General features: G+C 37.3%; 1 protein-coding gene across 2 annotated transcripts in view; it reads right to left on the bottom strand.

The window, feature by feature from the left end:
• ACADM (acyl-CoA dehydrogenase medium chain) overlaps positions 1–22,492 on the bottom strand; it is a 32,400-nt gene extending 9,908 nt beyond the window's left edge. Inside the window, exons 1-10 of one of the 2 annotated variants that reach the window (XM_008517755.2) lie at positions 21,923–22,492; positions 19,338–19,425; positions 16,689–16,786; positions 16,504–16,573; positions 15,757–15,857; positions 15,044–15,124; positions 9,514–9,644; positions 6,653–6,761; positions 2,430–2,570; positions 1,572–1,667 (exon numbers count right to left, since the gene is read on the bottom strand). In XM_008517755.2, coding sequence (XP_008515977.1) covers positions 1,572–1,667; positions 2,430–2,570; positions 6,653–6,761; positions 9,514–9,644; positions 15,044–15,124; positions 15,757–15,857; positions 16,504–16,573; positions 16,689–16,786; positions 19,338–19,425; positions 21,923–21,952 — 945 coding nt within the window. In that variant the 5' untranslated portion in view covers positions 21,953–22,492. Of the gene's footprint in view, positions 1–1,571; positions 1,668–2,429; positions 2,571–6,652; positions 6,762–9,513; positions 9,645–15,043; positions 15,125–15,756; positions 15,858–16,503; positions 16,574–16,688; positions 16,787–19,337; positions 19,426–21,309 lie in introns of both variants that reach the window. The other variant, XM_070591838.1, reaches the window with a different exon arrangement.
• Positions 22,493–23,765: the final 1,273 nt, after the last annotated feature.

Below are 23,765 nucleotides of genomic sequence, written 5' to 3' on the forward strand. Positions count from 1 at the left end.
AAGAACAGGAGTCTTGGACGTGAGCATGAACAAGATGAGGGGCTGAAACTGACACTCCCCACATACGGGGACTTCTCATTCCAAAGAGGGAACTAAAAGTCTCTGCTCATCAGGGCAGGAAGGCCGCAATGAAGCTTATCACTGGCCCAGGACTCTGTCAAGGATGTTAAAAAAAAAAGAAATGAGTCTCTTATTAAAGTGTGGAATCAATGTGTATAGCCTCTGTGGGTCAGGATTCCCCAAGTGGAGAAATTAATGTAAAAAAAGTTCTTAGAATGGTGAAACCTCTGGAGTACCTGATATAAGTACAAAAGCCAATCTCTAGGATGCTTCCACAACACACTGAAAAAAAATACTGGCTGCAGATATGCTTACAAACAAAAATTGAGAGGAAATAATTGGCCACAACAGAGAGAGAAGATGCAACAGACTGAAAGGTTAGCACTTGAGATAACAGAAAAAATTTGAAAGTGACTATAAATGAAGTATTTTTATGTAATTAGGAAATAAAGGGAGAAAGACAAGCTATGTTGAAAAACCAGGACACCATAAAAGAAGGAGGGGTGGAATTGAAAAAGAACTGGATACAAATTCTAGAAATGAAAAGTCATTTAAAAAAATTCAACAGATGGATTAAGTAGAAGATTAGGCACAGGATCAAAGAACTGGAAAGCAGCCTGAGAAAATTATCCAGAATACAGCACAGAGAGATAAATGATGAAACTGAGATTAAAGGGCGCAGAGCAATATTAATCCAGGTTGATCTGTGGATCAGTGCCAGTCCACAAACTGTTACTGGTTCATGGTATAGAAAGTGACAGCAAGCATTCAGAAACTTCTATAACAGTTTGATATTGTTGTGAGTCTTACATTTTACAAAAATAACAGTCCACAATGGATTGGAAATTAAAAACAAACTGATGTTTTACCACAGATGGTTTGAGAACCACTGACACATGGGGATAGAAATAGGGGGTGTTCACTGTACAATGTATAGCAAGTTACAGAAGGAGAATATGGATAATTTGAAGCATCAATATTTGAAGAGATAAGAGTTAAAAATTTCCCTGGAAATTGATGGAAGACATGACTCTTTAGTACTAACATTATTTGATGCTCAAGAAGATATGGGAAGAAACATGAATTAAGAGCATGAAATAGAGTCTTGGATCTGTGACTTATAAACTGTGTGACTTTGGACAAATTATTTAATTTCTCTGAGCCCCGGTTTCCTGATCTTTAATGGAGATTATAGTACTACTGAAACAAGGGCACTCCTGGGAGAATTAGATAATATACTTAAAATGTGTAGCACAGTGTCAGGCACTCAACAGGCACTCAATTAATACTGGCTGGTTTTTCTTCTTCTTAATAACATAATCCCGAGTGGACAATACTTAGAGGCAGAGTCTACAGAAAACCTATTCTTGAAACCCACCCTGAGAGATCACATTATCTTCTTCCCTCAAAGCAGAAGTAAATTAATTTATACTTAAAAGACAATTTTCAAATATTTAGATGAAAATGAATGTTTTTACATTTGAAGAAAGCAAATGCAGTATTAAAATTACCTCTACAAGCAGTTTTCCAAAAGTTTTCCTCTCCAGGGCATACTTGGTAGCTTCATCCAAAGCTCTTTGTGCTAGTCCCACAGCACCAGCTGCTACCTAGTTTTTCAACATTTCACAAAGCAAAAGTTCATGTTGTCTTTAAAACACACAATAATGGATATTTGCCTAAAATTATAAATTAAGGATTATACAAAGAGGAGAAGAGCTATAGGTTAAGGCAAGACTAGAATGAAGGGAGGAGGGGGTACAGGCACTTAAATTTATATTATTCATGAATTAAAGATTAATGGAAGGCATTTGTGAGGCACAGGATCACAGCCTAGAGACAAGTCATTCCTTCTCCTTAACAGAGGAAAGCTTCTTAGGGGAAACTTTTTTTTTTTTTAAGGACGATTAGCCCTGAGCTAATATCTGTGCCAGTCTTCCTGTGTTTTGTATGTGAGTTACCATCACAGCATGGCTGACAAGTCCATGCTCAGGATCTGAACCTGTGAACCTGGGCCCCCAAACTTAACCTCTAAACCATGGGGCAGGTGTGAGGTGGGAAACATTCTTAATGAGTGAGGGAAGAGGAAGTGAGAACATATCAGCAGGAATGGTTAAATTAAGTGTGAACTGCCTCTCCGTAAATTTGGCAGCGACTACAGTAGTTTTTTATTTGCTAAAATACTTTCTCTAACAGGCAGCAGGAGAGTTGAAGAATTCTAAAAAAATTAAGAAAAATACAATCTCTCTATCCTTAATAAAAGCAGCAGATATTTAAAAAGAATATACACACCAATCATATAATGTTAAAATAAAATCATTCAATGTAATAAATGAAAGATCCTATAAAGATTACCAAGTCATATTACTTACTGGAGGTCTGGTTTTATCAAAACTTCCCATTGCAATTTTGAAACCAGCTCCCTCACCAATTAAAACATTTTCCTTAGGTACTTTCACATCTTCAAAGACAATTCCTCTTGTATCTGAACATCGCTGGCCCATATTTAATTCCTGATAAGGAAAACGATATATATTAAGCAACATTTTGAACTAGCATGAGTTTTTGCTGTAACCACTGTTTTACAACTCTGCAATTGTCTAACACAGGAGTCAACAAACTATGGCCTGCAATGCCTGTTTCGTAAAGAAAGCTCTGTTGGAATACACTCACACCTACTCTACCTGTCATCTATGGCTGCTTTCTTGCTACAATGGCAGAAAAGAGTAGTTGTGACAGAGACCATATGGTCCTCAAAGTCTAAAATATTTAGAGTCTGGATCTAAAAAGAATTTGTCAACCCCTAGTCTAAAACAATGTTTCACAAACTTTGAAACCAGCACTAGTCTGAAGATCTACATGTACATACTACCTACAAAGACAAATTTTATTAGATGTTTGAAGGCTTTTTTACCATGCCAGGAAAAACATTAAGCAAATGTAATCTGATCTGGGACATTTTAATTTTAGCTTACCTAATAGAGCTAGCAAAATAATATAATGAGCAAAAGCTGAATTTGTGTTTTTCTCTTCTCCAACTCTTTCTTAAAATTAGGTTTACTGAGGTAGAAGTTACATATAGAGAAATTCACCCTTTTTACATATACTTTTGTAATAGTTTTGACAGATGTATACGTGTATAGCCACTGCCACAATCAAGATACAGATTTCGGTACCTCAAAAAGTTCCCTTGTTACCCCTTTGTAGTCAATTCTCTTACTCTATTTCCAGGCCCAAGCAATTACTGATCTGATTTCTGTCCATAGTTTTTCCTTTTGTAGAATGTCATATACCTGGAATAATAAAGCCAGGCTTTTGTGTCTGACTTTTCACTTAGTACTTCTGAGATTCATCCATGTTGCTGCTGACCAGTAATTCATTTCTTTTACTGCTGAGTAGTATTCCACTATATGGGGGTACCATATATCCATTATCCACTCACCAGTGGATGGACATTCCCCAACCCCCACCCCATTTAGCAATCATAAATAAAGGTGCTATAAACATTCGTTTATAGGTCTTTGTTTTCATTTCTCTTGGATAAATATCTAGGAGTGCTGGGTATGTGGTAACTGTATGTTTAACTTTATAAGAAACTGCTAAAGTAGCTATATTCCCTCAATTTTTTGTTATAAAAATTTTCAAACCAACAGAAGAGTTTCAACAGTAGTATAGTGAATACCTATATACCCTTTACCCAGATTCACCAACTGTCAACATTTTGCCACATTTGTTTTATTTCTCTGTGTGTGTAACTATAGCATTATTTGCTGTATTATTTGAGAGGAAGTTGCAGACATTGTAACTCTTCTCCTTAAGGAAAAGAAATTTTTTGCTCCCGTTTTTAATAAGCAGGCTGAGAAGCAAAGGCAATGGGAAGAGAGAGCAGTAAACGAATTCTTCAATTTGCTTGCTTTAATATTAACAGTCTGCTTCCAGGTTTGAAGAACTGGTGACAATAATACATAGTTTGACTCAGAAGGAAACCAACATCTCTTTATTTTGTCTTTATAAGTTGATAAACTCTAGTACGTTAGACCCTCACTCAGATATAATAAGAAAACACTGTTTACAAAAACACTACTCTGGTTCCCAGTGGTGGTGTTCAGGGCAGGCTGTCCCAAGATCCGCCACTCTGGGAACAGATTATTTCCAAGCTGAAGACAATAAAGGCTCAGAAGACTCAGGAAGAACATCTGGCCTTCCCCCAAACTGGCTAAGAGTTTAAGATAGAAGGCATGATCCAGGAAGGAGCTAATACCACGAGGTAACTATAGTATAAGGTAAAATAGGTGTGATAAAAAAATGCACCAACAAGCCATCTTATGAAAATTCTGTCTCTTGGGCCACATTCTCTATAGGTGGTGCAGTAAACCATTATCTAAGAACCATTTGATTTTCCATCTCCATGTGAATTGCCTTCCTCCCCTCTGAAGTCCCAAACCACTACCCCCAACATCCTCCTTTATGTTTGGCTGAGATGATACTTAAGGGGACAACTTTGGCCAGTGTGGCGAGTTGCTCAGTTTTCCTGGGTTTCTCCCATGTAGACATGTTGTTAAACTTTGTTTTATTTTCTCCTGCTCACCTGCCTTTCTAATTATTTGAGCAGACATAAGAACCTTAAGGGAAAGGTGAGGGGGGAATTCTCCCTCTTCCTCTATGCGAGACACACCTCAAACACCACAACAGTCAAAACCAAAATGCTTCCTGGACTCATTTCAAGCCATATAATTTCTAAACACAAAATATCTTGAAAAGCATGAATTTCACAAATTTGTAAAAATGTCCGTATATTTCCAAAAAAGATTGAAGGAGTTAAGTTTAAATATAGACAATATAACTATGCTCCCCAAGGGCAGGGATTTTTGTCTGTTTTGAACCATTAACGTATCCCTGATACCTAGAATAGTACCTAGCAGATAGTATGAACTAAATAATAAGTATTTATTGAATTAGAGATTTTTTTAAAGTGAGAAAATTGGGGAAAAAAATGAAATTAGAAACATCAAGATAAAATCAGAAGTGGGTTTACTACTGAAAAAAGTATAAGCTTTTAGGTCCTTTACACTTTCTAGAGATGGCCATAAATTTGGCCCTGAGTTTTCTAGCAACTACCCCTAAAAAGGAAACATGAATAAAACATAAATAAACCAATTGCTTGGAAGAAGCACAACCATTCTTAGTACTTATATTTTGTTATATACAACAATGTTGTCATAGTCTTATTTGTAAAGTGCAATCTATCCTTCATATCTACTCCTAAAAAGAAAATAAAGAATGACAGTGTCAGAAACTGCATTGGGCAAGTTCCCAGGACACCTCAGTACTGATCTCAACTCTGCCTCTCAGTATGTCACCTTGAGTGAATCACACTACTTGGCTCTGTTTTAATATTCAGCAGACAGACTGAAATAAACAATGTGTAGGGTGTCTTCCACCTTCAATATTCTATGACCTAAAAGAGAGGTTACCCCTCGTATATACTGTAGCAACATGCTTCCATTTTAAAGAAGCTTGGGTACAACAGAAAGATTCTCATGACTTAAGAAAACAAGGTTCTACGAACACACAGGACTAGTTTAGAAGTTTTCATAACTTACTCAATTCAAATTAGCCTTTCGGGTTCAGGTTATGCCACCTTTAGTCTACTATCTGACAGATAATGTACCTTTACTCATCTGGGAGGAAAGATATATATTTATGTAACGTTTAGTAATTCTTAGTTAAGTAACTTCTATAATTTCTCCTTTGCCTTAGATATAGACATCATCTGATCATTAATAGGTTTTCTTTTTTACAAATCCATTTTGCAAAGAAGAGTTTTACAGTTGTAAAATTCAGTCTCTTCTTCATATTCTCAGAGTTATAATCTTAAACCATGCTTCACTAGCTCTCACTAGGACTACTTTAATGACTTCATTTCATTTCTTTCTTTCTTTGATTTGTTAAATTTTAAACTCTTTTTCTCTTTAGTCTACTTCAAATGGTACTGCTAAATTATCTCCACACGTTCAGATAACAACCCTTTTCCAGTATGTTAAATTACCTTTTCCTATTTAAATAAAATTTTTCTTGCCTTCCTACATTCAATAGGCTCTTTGCCATTTCCACACATTTCTCAGGCACAGATTTTTCTCTTAGTGTTGTTGATTACCTTGAGTAATCAATTTATGTCACATTGTTTTAATCCATAGAATGGGCATAATGCCACTTACCCTACCTGAAAGGTTGCTGTGAGGAAAGAAAAAGAGCAGGAAAGCCTTTGAAGTAACTAAAACTCTATTACTGGGCAGGCCATAGGAATGACAGTTTGATTTCTGCTTCATCATCCCGCACCATTGTTATCAGCATTCTCCATAGACTGGCACCACGAATGGCCACTCTCAAATAATGATCTGAAATGACTATTCTCAACTTAAAATCTTCAGCAATATACAGACTATTTCACATAATAACATCAAAACACAACTTTATTTTTATTTCAATTTAATACAAACAAAATGTTTTCAGTAAAGGAAACATAATAGTAATTTTGAAATTCACAGTTAAAATAATATTTGAGGGTTTCATCACTGATAAATATACACTTTACCTTTCTTCCAATCTGTACTCCTGGGGTATCTGCTTCCACAATAAACCCAGTAAAGGCTTTATTAGCAGGAGCCTTAGGATCCAGATCAGTACGAGCCAACAAAAAATACCTAATATATATATGATGATAAAGATAATGACATCAGCAGATAATTCATGGTGACTGCTATCTCAGTTAATCCTCCCAACAATCTGAGTTATTATTACCCTCATTTTACAGATGAGGAAATGAAGAATCAGAGAGGTTTAAAAGCTTGCCGAGGGGCCAGCCCAGTGGTGCAGCAGTTAAGTTCACACATTCCGCTTTGGCAGCCCAGCGTTCACTGGTTCGGATCCCAGGTACCGACATGGCACTGCTTGGCAAGCCATGCTGTGGTAGGCGTCCCACATATAAAGTAGAGGAACATGGGCACAGATGTTAGCTCAGGGCCAGTCTTCCTCAGCAAAAAGAGGAGGATTGGCAGCAGTTAGTTCAGAGCTAATCTTCCTCAAAAAAAAAAGGTAATGGGGCTGGCCCCGTGGCCGAGTGGTTAAGTTCGCGCGCTCCGCTGCAGGCGGCCCAGTGTTTCGTCGGTTCAAATCCTGGGCGCGGACATGGCACTGCTCGTCAGACCACGCTGAGGCAGCGTCCCACATGCCACAACTAGAGGAACCCACAACGAAGAATACACAACTATGTACCGGGGGGTTTTGGGGAGAAAAAGGAAAAAATAAAAAATCTTTAAAAAAAAAAAAGGTAATGTAAAATAAAAGGAAAGTATGTGCATGTTGGAACTGGCACTTTTTCTTTCTCAAAACTAGTTTAATTCTTTAAGGAACAAGCTATCTGGAAAAGGAGGGCAAATAGGGCTGGCTGTGAAAAAGAGTAATATGAGATAGAGATCCCTATGTTCTGACTACTGTCCTCTTTATACAGCAAAATCAGTGTTTTTGTTACAGCTGAATTACTATGAATATTTGCTGGGTATTCCTTCCAGATGAATTTTTCCTAGAAAGATTTTAAAATGAAACATCAGGAAAAAAGGCCAAATATCCATGTAATCCATGTTCTACCTAGCCTGGTATAGGAAAATTTTTTAAAAATTCCTTAAACAACAAATTAATTTTCTATGCTTAAAACTAATAAATTATCATTCATTCTACAGTTTTACTTAATAGTAAAAAATAGTAAAAATTGTTTTCTAGTTTCATATATTACCTAATTTGTCTTACTACACGAAGAGCTATATTTAATGAGTTTTTAAAATTATGAAAACTTCTAACTGCATTCTTAAATTTCTCTCCACTTGTCAAATTTTAATCATTTCTTCACTTTTTTATCACTTGCTGATATTATGATGACTTACTTAAAGAAAATGATATAGCACTCCATAATACTGGACACTTATAAAGGGACTGATAGTCAATTAATGACTTCCTGGTAGGCTTATTCCCAGGAATAATGCTTCATTTGCCAGAAAACTGCACTGCAGAGCACATATACATACTGAATCAAAATCTGTGCAGACAAGGAAAGAAACCCCATTTAGTTCACTATTTCAGTCATCAGAAAGTCCTTCTTCTAGGAAGTCTCTATTTATATACTTGTAGTGCTGGGTAAATACGTTATTTTCCATGACAACTTTACACACACTGGACAGCGCTGTTGTTGGAAAGCTTGTCCCTACGTTCACCTATATTCTACATTTTTCTAACTTTCACCCATTAATTCTAAACTGTCTTCCTGAAGCAAACGTACAAGCCTGATCTTCTTTCTGTGTGACATGATTTAAAAAATTTCAAAATTCTTCCAAAATAACCAAACCTAATTCCTTTACTTTTCATAGGACATGTTTTCTAGGCTCCTCCTAATGCAAGACACTTACTTCTTTCTGAATTGATTCCATTTTGTCAACGCATGTCTTAAAACGTGTTGCCTAGAACAGCTACCATTATTTCCCTCTTGTTTGATAGTATACTTCTATTACAGTCACGCATCACTTAAAGACGGGGAAACATCCTGAGAAACGTGGTGTTAGGCGATTCCGTCTGATGCGGGAACATCAAAGTGTACCTATACAAACCAAATGGTATAGTACAGCTTACTACACACTTAGGCTATATGATACTAATCTTATGGGACCACTGTCGTGGCTTGTTGTTGACTGAAACGTCACGCAGCACACGAGTGTCCTACACTTCAGCCTGAAATTACGTAAGCTTCTTAAAGGCAGATATATCACACTGCTGATTCTATTGAACCTATAGTTTCTTATTAATCTTTCTTCATCTTTTTCCACAAATAATGCTATCAAATATGTTTTTCTCCAACATTTTATATTTATATAAATGATTTCATGATCCTTTGTTGAACTTCACGTTATTTGGACCTATATATTTGGACCTTTTAGATTTTATTAAAGTTATATTCTGTCTTCTCTAAGAGATAATGTGAATTTTAAGACTGCCTTTGCTTATTGCTCAGAATCAGAGAAATGTGCTTTACTAGTGGCTTCCCTTTTTCCTCAGAGTCTTAGGGGGACGGTTCCAGGAGGTGCTGGTGTCGGGTATGGAGAGAGGAAAGAGTAAGCCCAGTAGATAGAGCTCTAGCTTTCCTAACCAGAGTCAACCAGAGCAGGTGTTTCTGTTTTATTTAATTTTACAAATTAAACTTCTGAGAGTTAATTTGAAGAAACAGTTCAGGGCTTAAAAATAATTTTTGAAAATCACTCAACTATTTTTATGATCTTTTATGGACCTTCCAGTTCCATGAATAAACTTATCTTAATTGTGATGGTTTAATAATGAAGGAAAGAAGAGAGGGGAGATTCTGAATATCAAGTAATTAAGAGGCAATATACAGAGATGTTTTAAACAACATACCAATTAGCTTTTCCTCCATTGGTTATCCACATCTTCTGACCATTAATAATATATTCATCTCCTTTCTTTTCTGCTTTGGTCTTTATACCAGCTACATCAGAGCCTGCTCCAGGTTCTGTTACACAGTAGGCCTTGAATATACAGAAAGAAGAGAAAAAATTTAAATGTTAATTATTAAATTATGAACGTTTAGAACCAGGAGTGTATTTTATTTTTTAATCTAGTATTTTAAATATTTTAAAAACACCTGAAAATAAAATATTCTTAGAGAATCAAATAAGCTACTCAAATGTAAAAACATTTAATATATAATTTAAAACTAGGTGTAGTATACCAATAAACCATATTGAAAATTAAAATGTTAGATATCTTCAACCAAGTTAAATTCTATTTCACACGTACTCATTCATTCAAACATTTACTGAGTATCTACTATGTACCAGGTTATGAACGAGGAGATGGGAAAGCCAGAGATGAAAAAAACCCTGTCCTCAAGATTTTCACAATGTAACAGTGGAGATCAATCCTATATTGTAATTATATATCTAAGTAAGTCATACACAATGAGCTTGAGAAACTAGCTTACCATTAGGGTGTTAAAGAAAGCTTCCCAGAGGTGATGTTTAAATTAAGTCTCAAAAAAGAAAAAGGAATTCTTTGGGGGTAGGGAAAAGGAAGAATAACATATGCAATGATACTGAGATAAGAAGCAGGGTTACTGTGTTTGTAACACAAAAGTACCAGAGTTCCATAACATGTAAACTCTGTGCATCGAAGGGAATGGTACGGAATGAGTCTGGAAAGAGAAGGAAACAGATGACCAAGAACCCTTAAAAATCATACTAAGTTGTTAAAATTTTATCTGGTAACAAGAGGGGAATCTCTTTAGGCTCTTAAACAGAGGAGTGACAAGATGCAAGCAGTAATGGATAAAGGGGATGGTGGAAGGTAAGCACTAGATAGTTGAAGTTCATTCAAGCTTACTTACTGACAGGTACTGTAGATACAAGGCCTGAAGACACAAGTTCCTTCCCCTTAAGGCACTCATAGTCCAAAACAGTTCATTTTAATTAAAAGTAAGGGTACACAGGACATTAGAAATGATTACTTAGACCTGGAGTGGGTGGGGGGTGATGAGTGGTAAGGAGAGTGAAAAGAAGAGTAATAAGTAAAATTCACTGGAAGAGGTTAAGTTTTGAAGGATACATGAGTGAGGCAAGCAGATCAAAGGCACAGCAGGATGAAACGGCAGCTGCACAGGGGAAGGTAGCAGCAGTTCAGCACTGGAGCGTAAAGTGTGAAACTGAGAGCCCCCCAGAGGCTAAAGAGGCAGGCAGGGGCCTGGTCACGGAGGCTGAGGAACACGCCATGCTCAGGAGGCCATACTTTTATGCTTTCAACTAAATTTCACTCAACAGTTACTCTGGGGCCACGGAACCGTAAGGAGTCAAGTACATGGGCTTCAGGGGAATCCAGAACCCCCTAGAATGCAAAAGTGAGGAGCAGGTGCATTTTTCTGAGGAAGTCAGATTCTAAAATGGGCTCACAAACTAAAAAATATGTTAGATACCATTGCCATAGATGAAATGGAACCACTCAATGTTTTTGTAAATGCAGGCGAGTGGCACAGTTAGATTTGCATTTTTTAATTATTACAAAGTATAAAGGATAGTTATTAAGGGGAGATAATAACAACAACAACCTCTCACTATCTTCCAGGTGCTTTTCTAAGTGCTTGACTCATTTAAACCTCACAATAACCTCTATGAAATAGGTACTGGCATCGACATTTTAAAAATAAGGAAACTGAGGCACAGTGAGGTTAAATAATTTGCCCAAGTTCACAGAGCTAGTAAGTGGCAGAAGTAACGACATAAGACTCGACTTAGGGACAAAACTCAGGAGGCTTTGCAATAATACAGGGGAAGAAATAAAGATTCAACTAAGACAGAAGCGAGAGAAGGGAAGAAGAGAAGATGGAGTTGAGAACTGTGGTGTGTAATCCACAGGACATGATGTTGGGGAGATAAAGAGGATGTTATGATGACTCAATATCGTGGTTTAGGCAACTTCCAATAAGGGATAATATAGAAGAGAAGTAGTTCTAAAGAGAGGGGAGAAAATCCTTTGGTTTAGGACACATTTACTTAAAGGTATTTAAGTCTTCCCAAGAAGAAACGTCTAACAGACACTGTAAAAATAAAACCAGAAAGAAAAATAATACCCTACAAGACATGCTTTGAGGTTCAAATAATTACTAATGGTGGACTATAAAATTGGCTCTATGTATCCTACATTCCAAAACCAAAAAATACTAGTTATAAGCATAACTTGTAAGTTATAAGCATGAACTGCCCATAAGCTGAAGTCTGGCATAGAGCAGGCAACTTATATATTGAGTAAATTAATGAATGAACAGCAGTTAAAGAGAAACAGTTTCACCTGGTCATTAGGTATCAAAGAAATTTCTTGAATATATTTTTGCAAAAGGGACACTATGTGAAGATATTCCTATAAAAATGTAAACATTTTGTTTTATCTTTACTATATCCCTTTTAGATATTATGCTATTTTCAGAAGAGATTTTGAGGTTAAGTGACTATGTAAGATCACACTGCTATTATATGGCTGAGCTAAGACTTGAAGCCAGGTCTTGGGAACCACGTCCAGTGTTGTTCCAGTAACATTCCAGCTACTTCCTAGCTCCACTGGAAATGCACAGTTTTATGACAAGAGGTTTTTTTCACCATCATTAGGCTTTTTACAGAGACTTCTGGGTTCTAAGATCATGTCTGGACAAATGAGTTTACTGAATGTCTTGCCCATAACAAGCTTGTCCTAATAATCTAATACTTATTTCTAATTGTTTAATACTACATATATTTCAGATACATACTTTTAAAAGATTTAACCCAATCTTTAAAGAATGAAATATGGTTTCTAATTTACTATTTTAATATTTTATATATATAATATATCTGCAATAATATAATTAGTTTTGATTTTAGGAAACTTTTTGGCACTAAATGGTATTAAAAAATAACTATAGGGGTCAGCCCGGTAGTATAGTAGTTAAGTTCACACACACTGCTTCGGTGGCCTGTGGTTCATGGGTTCAGATCCTGGGGCAGACCTACACACCTCTCATCAAGCCATGCTGTGGTGGCGTCCACATACAAAATAAAGGAAGACTGGCACAGATGTTACCTCAGGGACAATCTTCCTCAAGCAAAAAGAGGAAGATTGGCAACAGATGTTCTAGTGCAGGGCCAATCTTCCTCACCAAGAAAAAAAAAAAAAAAAACCACACGACATAGTGTGACCCTATGTGTGTATGGTGATGGATAAAAACTAGACTATTGGTGATGAAAACAATGCAATCTATACAAAAACTGAAATATAAAATAATGTACACCTGAAATTTACATGATGTTAAAAGTCAATATGACCTCAATAAAAATTATAATAACAATGATAGTGTGGACCATATGTCTCTCTGTACTCGCTTCCTGAGTCAGGGTATACTTGACCACATGATCTGGTAAAAGATTAAGTCTTATGAATATACAATAACAATATATCTATACGGTAAAGTTAAATCCAAAAACTTCTATCAACTTTTTCTGTATTGATTTTTACCATGATATTATTTTTAAAAGCAAAAGTCTTAAGGAATTTAAATATTCAATAATAGGGAGTAGTGATATAATTTACATTACATCCATGAGATAGCATATTATAAAGTAATAATAGCAGTGTTTAAAAAGAAGTAGAGCATAAGAAAATGCTCACGATGTTAAAAAGGATATAAAACTGCATACATAATATGACCTTAATTGTTAAAAATATATTTATATGTATTTAAAAATCAGATAGAAAATACAATAAGATAGTAATACCAGTTAACTTCATATCTGAGGGATTACAGACATTTTTGTTCTTCATACCTTTCTAAATCTTCTATACTATTTTTACAATCAGAAAAGTTAAAAAATATTGTTTTTTAAGAAGTTTAAGTAAAATATTGCATGAGGTATAATTTTACACATATTTATCAGGAGTCAAATAAGTAACTGAATCTCAGTGTAAATTAATCAAGACTTACAATTAATATACCTACTGACTATTTTCACTTTCACCCTTGGCTTCATATTTTGAGTACATCTATTGCTTTTGTGCACTAGAAGGGGAAAATGTATAGTAAACCTTTATTAATTCAGAAGTTAGAATAACTTAGGGACTACAGTGAATGTATTTTTACATATACTGAAGGTATTAATAATAAACAAAACTGCCAAAGAGATCTTTAAAATACTCAAACTACTTTTAAAGACTCTAATATTTTAGAAATACCTATTTATAACTAATAAGATAATTACAAATATCCTTATCAGTGCATTAGGTAGGTTCTCCTAAGTATCTCTATGCTACAATTTTTAAGCCTATTTCTAATATTATATATATTACAGGAAAAGAATCTAGATGTTATACACAATTCTTAGACAACGTTGAGAATTAACCTACTACACTCTTATTTGTTGGAAAAAATTACCAATTAACTAGGAAATATGTAAAAACGTCTTTATTAACCAGTTTGCCTGAAATTTAGGTACCTAAAGTAAATAAAAAACGTTTTCAAATATTACATTCTATTCTTTCAGACCAATTTTCACAATTAGCTCAAAACTAATAATAATTTACTATAGTTCAGTATCACAGTAACACCCTAAACTGAAATCTGTTCTACTAATAAACAAAAGTAAAACTCCTTATGTAAAAACACTTTCAGAATAGAACCTTACTATGTGTGGAAGTGTATTTGTGTATCTTTTTTTTTTTAGGAAGATTAGCTAACATCTGCTCCCTATCCTCCTCTTTTTGCTGAGGAAGACTGGCCCTGAGCTAATATCTGTGCCCATCTTCCTCTACTTTATTATGTGTGACTCCTACCACAGCATGGCTTGCCAAGTGGTGCCATGTCCACACCCAGGATCTGAACCGGCGAACCCCAGGCTGCCGAAGCGGAACATGTGAACTTAACCACTGCACCAAAGTCCAATTTGAGTATCTCTCAGGGAATTAAATAAAATCTACAAATATTCTCCCAAGTCACTCGGTAATTCGACAAATAAACTGATATCTTTTCAGTCAGTTTATTAGTTCAAAAGACTACTAGTTCAAACATCTACTATCATACATTCAATCTGAACTTCCCGACACTGAACTTCTAACAATGGCGCACAGTGCTCCATTAAGCAGATATTTCTCTCCTGAAAATAAGCTAGGAGATTATTATAACATTTTTCTGGCATCACAGAAACATCACAAGTAGATATCTATCTTTCTCCTGGAAATAAGCAAGAGGATTTTTATGATTCTTTCTTTTCATCCCAGAAACATCATTATACCTAAATACGTTAACTTTTGTCTTAATGTGAGATAGCCATGTATACATTAGATTGAAAAGGAGAACTAACACCCTCGTTAGCTTCTTTAAGTGCGAAATAAAGCAGCAGCTGCACATACTCACACACATCAGTGGCTCTTCAGTCAACCTCCCCAAATACTTCTTTTGTTGTTGATCGTTTCCAGCAATAATAACAGGCATTTGCTACCAAAGAAAAGGGATATCAAAAAAAAACAAGATATTTTCATTAGGTATGTAAATTTAGAGATACAATAATTCAAAACAAAAGAATTATTTTCCCCCAAAGGATAAGTCCAAAGAAGTAGCCTTTATTCTACTTCTAGAGCCAAAACCATGAAAAAATAAATCTTTTAATCCACGTACATAAAATAAACTTATTTATCTGTACTATGTAAAAATCTACTGTAGCAAAATACAAAACTGAAGAACTAAACTTAGGATAAATTAGGATAATTATCTATGACCAGGCCTCCTCAGAATTGCTCACTAAATTTCAGCTCTGCCAGCAGTGGCAGCAAGCCACCCTAATCCTTCTCCTGAATGCTGGTTTTTGGCCTTGCCATTTGTTACCTAAGAACTGCCACTGAAGTAGCACCAAAGTATACAGTTTTCCCACAAGGACAGCTAGGACTCCAAGTACTGCAGACAACAGGGCCAGAAAGATCAACTCTTGAAATAAGTGACTCCAGGCTTCGCTACAGAATCTTGTGTCCCTTTTTAAAGAACGCTGTGTTCCACCAACTAACCTAACCTAGCAAGAACTGTCTCATTAACAACAGCTCAGTTAGGCGATTAATTTTCTATAGGTAACTTACCCCCAGAGAATTTGCTTCAATAGCAGTCTGAACCCCTGTACATCCATAAGCCAATTCTTCAGTAATTAAACAGGCATCAAATGTTCCAAGTCCAAGACCTCCTACAGTGTCAAAATGTTTTCAGAGCCCATTATAATATGCAATGCTTCTCAAGAGAAATAAAGGTGAACTATTGTAATTACTTCCAATATGACCTAATTGGTTTCAAAAGCAAATTTTCAAATACAGTATCTGTACCACAAGAAACTAACAAAGTGTTCTGGCTAGCATGGTAACAAATTATACCCCTCTAAAATAAGTTTTAAAAATTTCAAAAAATTATCTTACTATTTTTAACCTGGACCTATCTTCCTGTTTCAACTTGATTTTGTAAAAACTCGATTCAACTCTGCAAAAACTTAGACCCTTTAACCTGAGGAAAGGAATGACAATCTTGTAGGGAAAAAAAAGGCCTCAATAAAATGTAAAATCCAAGGTAGAATTAAAATGCAACAAATTGATCAACTCTAGATAGAGAAGTTACCAAGGTGTAGGATCAAGTTAAGGTTGGAATCAGATATAAACAAGGAAAAATGAATTTAAGCATTGAGTACAAGGCTTCTAAATGCAGGAAAATGCTGAAGTCTGAATAAGGAGACAAAGGTAGCAAGCCATATCATGGCAACAAATATTTGAAAGAATGAGTAGAGTTCCACATTTTTTCTTGTTCATACACATCCTAGGATTAAAAATGGGAAGAAAGTTTACCACAACTCTCTGGAATGTGTGTATTCATTAAACCAAGTTCCCAGGCTCTTTTAATTAAGGGTACAGGGTACTAAAAGAAAAAAAAGATGAAGAAAGCCAGTCACATTTAAAATCTAGACAGTTTCATTATACAATCTTACAAAAAATGTAAAAGATTTTTCTCTCTTTAAAGAGTATATACCTACCTCGCCAGTTTTATCATATTCTGCAGCAACTGGCACTATTTCCTCCCTGGCAAATTTACGAGCAGTAGCTTGAAATTCTTTCTGCTGTTCAGTGAACTCTAAGGGAAAGTTATTAGGAAACATCAATAGGACAATGAGTTGAGGGAAAAAGTCCTAGGAAATCAGAATCTGGAAATTTATAATGAAGACTTCAACCTTTGATTAACTAGAAAGTCAAAGACTACTATGCTTTTGTACTCATCAAGATTTAACTGTACAATGTAAATAAATCTATGTAATTACAAACACCAAAGGAGATAGGTAAGATTTCTAGCTTTCATAAATGAGTAATAGATATAAACCTGAGTTTTTCTCTTCTGATTGGTGAGGAAAAAAATTTTTTTACTTATTACTAGTTCCTAAGCAGAGTTATCAAATGTTTACTAACACTGAAATGAAACTAATGTATAAGACATGCCCCGATCTTAGGAATCAATCCAACTAGGGAGATGAAACACACTCAGTGACCATAAACCATAAAAACCAATAATTTGTTCCAAAATATCATATAAGAATATCAATACCATAACTTCAATTTTACTCCTTTAAACTCAAGATAATTTAAATTGATAAATTAGCACAAAGCAATTGGTAAAAGTGGTGGGAAGGTTTCCCAAAAGGGAGTAACAACATAAAACTCTGCTGTAATGCTATACTAAGTGATGTCCAAACAATTCAATTACATAAGATATAGGGTTGTATTATAAAATTAACAAAATCAATATGGTGGCTGGACTGAGGGCAGGAGTCAATCACTATTGACTTTTTTCAAATCCACACTATCATAGGGTTGTTTTCTTTTTCTTCTTCTTTTTTTTTTTGCTGAGGAAGATTAGCTCTGAGCTAACATCTGTGCCAATCTTCCTGTATTTTATGTGTGGGTTGCTGCCATAGCATGGCCACCAACAAGTGGTGTAGGTCTGAGCCAGGGAACCAAACCCAGGCCCCTGAAGCAGAGTGCACTGAATTTAAACATCAGGCCACAGGGCTGGCCCCTATCATAGGGTTTTAATGTGGTTGCATTCAACATCAAAGGATAGGTAAAATTTAAAAGACGTATAGGGTATTCTGGGCAACAATGAGAGCCAAAGCACAGAGGTTAAGAAAGAGCAAGAATGTTTAAGACTATAGTAATCATTTGTATAGGGATGTGAGAATAAATATAAAAGACATTAGGATTTTGATGTTTAATCGAATAGCCTAAAGACCAAATTTTTCATTTTATAGATAAGGAAACTAAAGCCCAGCTTGAGGAAATGATAGCCCTATAGTTTCACAATGAATTAGTTGTAAAGGTATACTTAGAGTTCCAGTCCAGTGTTCTGAACATCACAACTTTACTTCTAAAATTGAGAGAGTCCATATCAAGGTTGTGGGTAGGTAAATGGTAGAGAAGGTAGGGATCTATTATGTATTATTTACTGAGAACTTACTTTGATCCAGTAACTGTGTACTATAGACTTTACATACACCGTATAATTTAACCTTCAAATAAATCTTATATTATAAATATTACCCCCATTTTATAATAAAAAAGCAGATGCAACTGTCACAGATGTTACCCCTATTCCTTTACTTGAGCTTCACAATCTCCTCCTAAGTGCTTACATTATCTCATCCTCCGTCACTCAGGAACCACCAGATTTCTCCTGCTGGTCTCTGAGCACTGAGTGTGGATCTGTATGTGACAAACTGAAAGTGGACAGTAATCGTACCAAACCAATGCTAACATCTCAGTAAGGAAGGAAAAAGATCCAGTGCTCCAAACTGCTATCCTCACATGGGTTGAAAATTTTCATTTAATTCTATTAAAAAAACTTCATAAAGAAGCTAACCATCTTAAAAGGTAAAATAAAAAACAAAGACGATAACCCTAGAGGGCTCTGAGATTGTCATTTGTACCTGGGTGTGAGTTGATTATCTCCGCCGCCTTTTAAGTATTTTTCTGAGAAGAAGCGAACTGAGAAACTGAGAACTGAGTTTTTAAGTAGACAAAAGGTAATAATTTTGAGGCAAGAAGCACGTTAGGAGGCAAAGGATGCCAAAGATAGGGATTATTATTTCAAATTTTTTCCCCAGGGTCTTCATTTTAGAATGGAAAAGGGAAGGAAAATCTTACTCCTTTTCCCTCCAACACCCTCCAGCTCCCTGGTCCTAGGACTGAGAACTACACCTAGTAACACCCAAACGGCAGTGCAGATATATTAGGGCCAAAACAGGCTTTGGCTTATTAGCAGGCACCTAGAATTGTGTATCTAAGATGTACTTAAGAGTTTGTTGCATTCAAATTTCTAAGGTGAAGACTATTCATATGTATCAGTAAATCTGTTAATTATTTTGGCCAACATATTTAGGAAAAAGGGCAGGAATATATATGTGTGCCACTAACACAGATCTGTGCATAGGGTACTAGAAAATGAGAAGAAGAAAATGAGATCAGGAAGAATGGGTGTGACTAACTGAGAGAAATCTATGGAGAGTGACTTGTTCTACTCATTGGCAGACATTACTAAGTTTGCTTATAAACATATTCCAGACAAATACATATACAGAAGCGCATATATATAACAAATATAGGTTTAAAGTGAAAAGACAGAACAAAACATATACCAAAATTAAATCCCAATCCTGGTTCACGTTGTGGGGCAGCTTTTGTATGTTGTAATCTCCAGTCAAAACGAGAAATACTTCTCAGGACCTGGAAAGAACAATTTTATTAAAGTAAATTTGATAAATTAAACATCAATCAAATAAGAGAATGCTGACAATTACAAGTGAGTATAGCAGCTTGTTTGACCATGCTCAAGAGCATAGTTTTTAAAGTCATTTCTTAAGTGCCTTCAAATATAATTTAATTTCTATGTTAAATAAGCAACAGATATTTGAACACCGATCATAATGTTTTTTTTTTTTAAAAAGCAATGAGGGGCTGGCCCTGTGGCTGAGTGGTTAAGTTCACACACTCCTAGGGGCCGGCCCAGTGGTGCAGCAGTTAAGTTTGCATGTTCCGCTTCCGGGTTTGCTGGTTCGGATCCCGGGTGCGGGCCTATGCACCACTTGTCAAGCCACGCTGTGGCAGGTGTCCCACATATAAAGTAGAGGAAGATGGGCATGGATGTTAGCTCAGGGCCAGTCTTCCTCAGCAAAAAGAAGATGATTGGCGGCAGATGTTAGCTCAGGGCTAATCTTCCTCAAAAAAAGAAAAGTACATGCGCTCCGCTTAGGAGGCCCAGGGTATCTATGGTTCAGATCCTGGGTGCGGTCATGGACCGCTCATCAGGCCATGCTGAGGCAGCTTCCCACACAGCAGAATAGAAGAACCCACAACTAGAATATACAACTAGGTACTGAAAAGAAAGTAAGTAAGTTCAAGGAAAACTGGCCAAGGTCACTCTATTAGGAAGTAGAAGCAGGATTCTAACTTCTCTCAAGAGCCCACGCCATCAACCACCTTGCTATACTGCTCTTTCAATTTAAGTCTCCGAGTTGGTTATCAGGTTCTATAGGGAAGAAAAACATCACACAAAAATCAAGCCAAAAACTTGACTCCTTCTAAATGTGTGTTTAGACACCACTGCACAAAAACCAGACCTCACAAAACAGGTAAAATGGTCTGCTGAGAGACTTTAAATAGGGAATTAGTGGACTTAAAATGATTTTTAAATGTCAGTTTACATGTGACTTTACAGGAAAACGTGTTACGTAAATCAAAGTACAAAGGTAGCTACAGCCAGGGAATAATGCCCATCAACCCATTAATTAGGTAGAAATGTTAGCCATTTAGAGAGGAGGCTCAGTAGACATAGAAGATAGAAATAGTACATTATTTGGAGTTAGAATTGCTGAATTTGAGTCTTGACCCCGCAACTACTTTTAAGAACTTGGACTAGTTACAAACTTATTGTAGCTTCTTTTCAAATCTGGAAAATGGGGCTAATCTTACTACACAGTTTGTTGAGATGATTAACATAAGATAATGTCTTGAAAACATAATGCCCTATAAAAATTGGCTTTATTACTTTGAGTTCTCTGCCCAGAACAATGAAATTCCAAATCTCCAAAAGACAGCAACTTTAATTAAGCATCAACTCTGCAATAACAGCACAACTATAATTAAACACTTTTGCATATTTCCTAGGAACATAAGAGTCTTAGTTTTATGGGAGTGTCAAAGAAGAAACACAGAGGCATAAATTTTCTGAATGGGGTTTACCTATATCCTTCCTTAAGAGAAATTAAGAAACCTCATTTTTTCTGGTGTCAAAGTTAAAAATCATTTTTAAAATCCCCCAATTTCTGCCTTCAGAGCCCATTAACTTGTATAGCAATGACAAATACTGGGCAACAATATATTAGAATTATACTGAATTCTAAAACTACTACTTTTCTGATCAAGGACATAACTTTATTAATTATAAGTGACATTTAAATGGCAGTTTTGAATATATCAATAATATTTAAGATAGCAAAATACATCTAGTGACAGATAACTTAGAATCTGTAAGTCACAACACTAGAACACAGAGACAAGCGTCAAGGAAAACTCTGCGGTAGATTTTTCTTTTACTTTTTTTTAACTTACGCAACGTTGAGCGTCCTCCTCCGAATTACAAAACCAAAAGCGCATTCAACATATCAAGTATCCCGAAGTGCAGCTGCTCCGTTTTCCTATCCCGTGACTTCGGAAGCACCCAAGATCGGACTATCTGAATCCCGCACAATTAATTACAGAACCACATCTACTTTATGACTTCCTTCTTGGGCTGAGGACCGAGAGCCGGTATAGAGAGTTTTCTCGAAGAGATACTATGCCAGTTTAGCAAAAACAGGACGGTGGTTCTGAGATCCTGCCCAATTCAGAGACGGCTGCACTTCGGACAGGGCGGGATTCCTGGGGGAAATTTTTAGAGGGTTCCCGGGCCAGAGACAGAAAAAGGTTATTCTGAAAAGTGGGCACCGCCGCTACAGGGAGCGGCAGCAGGAAGGAAGATGGACAGAGAAAGCCGGGGATGCCCCGGAGCCAGCAGGGAGGGGAGGAGGCGCGAGCTCGGCGAGGGGCGCAGAGCCGGACGGCGCCGGGCGAGGCGGCTCTTCCCCAGCACGGCGTCCCCCGCTCGGCCCCCCCACCCCCACACTCGGCCAACACCACAACTTCCGTGCTCCCCGCAGCCCACCGACCCTGCCTTTGCCCTCACCCCGCAGCTTCGCCTCAACACGGCTGCCATGTTGACTGCCGCCGCGGCTGCTCACTTTCCAGCCCGCGGGACAGCCCTGAAACTGCGCAGCTCTGCCGGCGCCGGGTGAGGGGGACGCATCTGGCCCCGCCCACATCCTGGGCTCGACCCCCCGCGCGTGGGCGGGGCCCGGGGAGGGCGTGGTCACGGCCGGAGGAAGGGGCACTCAGGGAGGGGGAGGGGCCGAGGCGTGGTGTTTGCGGTTTAGCGACCCCAGCACTCGGTGACCTCGCCAGCGCTGTCCGGGCGACCTTGGGAGCGGTTCTGAAGCGCCCCTGGAGCCCCACTGGTCCCGAGGGTGGTCCCCAAACAGGCTTCGCTTCCCTCTGGTCTTCTGAGTTCAGACGCCGCGCCCTCCGGGGAAGCCGAGGCCCACAGCGGTGCGGAGAGGGACCCCCGGGGCCTCCGGGCGGCGGCGCGGCGGGAGGGGGAGGGCGGGGAATCTGGGGCAGAGTGTGGGCTCCGGCCCAGGCCGGGCGGGAAGACGTCTTTCCGGCCGTCTGCGTTGACCTTCACCCGGCGAGCACGGTCAAGCCCTAATCGTTTCTGCTGTAAGGATTCAAAGTACACTTTACTCTCAAACGCTGGACCTAAAGCGAAAGGATGTTCTGTGCTTCAGAGAACTTAAACGGGAATTTAATCACTTAGGTAAATTCCATCTTTTGGAATATTCTCGAAGATTATTACTGTGCACGTGCGTGGATGAGGACAGGGTCCTTGGAAATAAGGGTGCCAGAGGAGCCTATCTAAAGCTCCTGGCTGAGCGAGTGAATGTTGGAAGTGAATGTCTGCCTGAAGAAGTCTCCTTAAAGACACCCTCCCTTCCAGTTAGTGCCTGAGTTCGGAGATGATAGCTGTGAGGTTACAAAACTGGAGAATTTTTAAAGCTGTCCTGGTTTGGATATGTATTTGTGAAAGCTAATAAAAGCCTAAATGCAAGCCAGGAGTGTGCATGTTTTTCATAATTCCCAGCACTTTTCATTTTTATTGTTGCCGTCTTAGTTTTTGCCCTCGTCACTCACCCCTAAATCTTGCTACTAACTTGTGTAATCACTTTTGCCCAGTAAAGGTGGCCCATAAGCTCATTCTGATTTAGCTGTTTAATTTCTATATCCTGTTATTGGACCCCCCCACAAGAACCTTCCACTTTGTCCTCTAGGAATTTATAGTGTATTTTTTCAGACTGGGTAAAAGGCAGAATGTTAAGTGCTAAATTCAAAGTACAAGTACCAGGGAAATTTGGAAAACGAGGACTCAAGTTTGTTCTGGAGTGAGCCAGAAAGCCTTCAAAGAGGTAGGGAAAGCACAAAATGGACTCTTAAAGATGGAGAGGATTTGGCTATGCGTGTCTTTTTTTCAGTTTCTTGTTCTGAACATTTTAAACGCAGAAAAGATGAACAAAAAGTACAAATCACACACATGCCCATCACCTAAAAAAAGTGATAATATTGCTCATATTTGTTTTATTTATATATGTGTGCACATACAGGTGTGTGTATTTGGTTGTTTTGTGACAACCATAAGTTGCCAGACTTTAGGACTCTTCACCTCTAAATACTTTAGCTGTACATCTCCTTCGAGGACAGTCTTAACATAGCCACAAAACCTGTATCACACCTAAGAAATTAACAATTATTCTCTAATATCGTTTAATATTCAGCCGATATTTAGATTTCCTCAGTCTCCAAAATGCCGCTTGCGTGTAATTTGTTTTTGAACCAGGATCCTATCAATGATTGCCTATCGTAGTTGAGTTTTAACTTTAGTCTCTTTTAATCTAAAACTTTTAATCTAATCGCTTTAC

Source organism: Equus przewalskii, chromosome 24 (genome assembly GCF_037783145.1).
Source record: "Equus przewalskii isolate Varuska chromosome 24, EquPr2, whole genome shotgun sequence".
Lineage (NCBI taxonomy): Eukaryota > Metazoa > Chordata > Mammalia > Perissodactyla > Equidae > Equus > Equus przewalskii.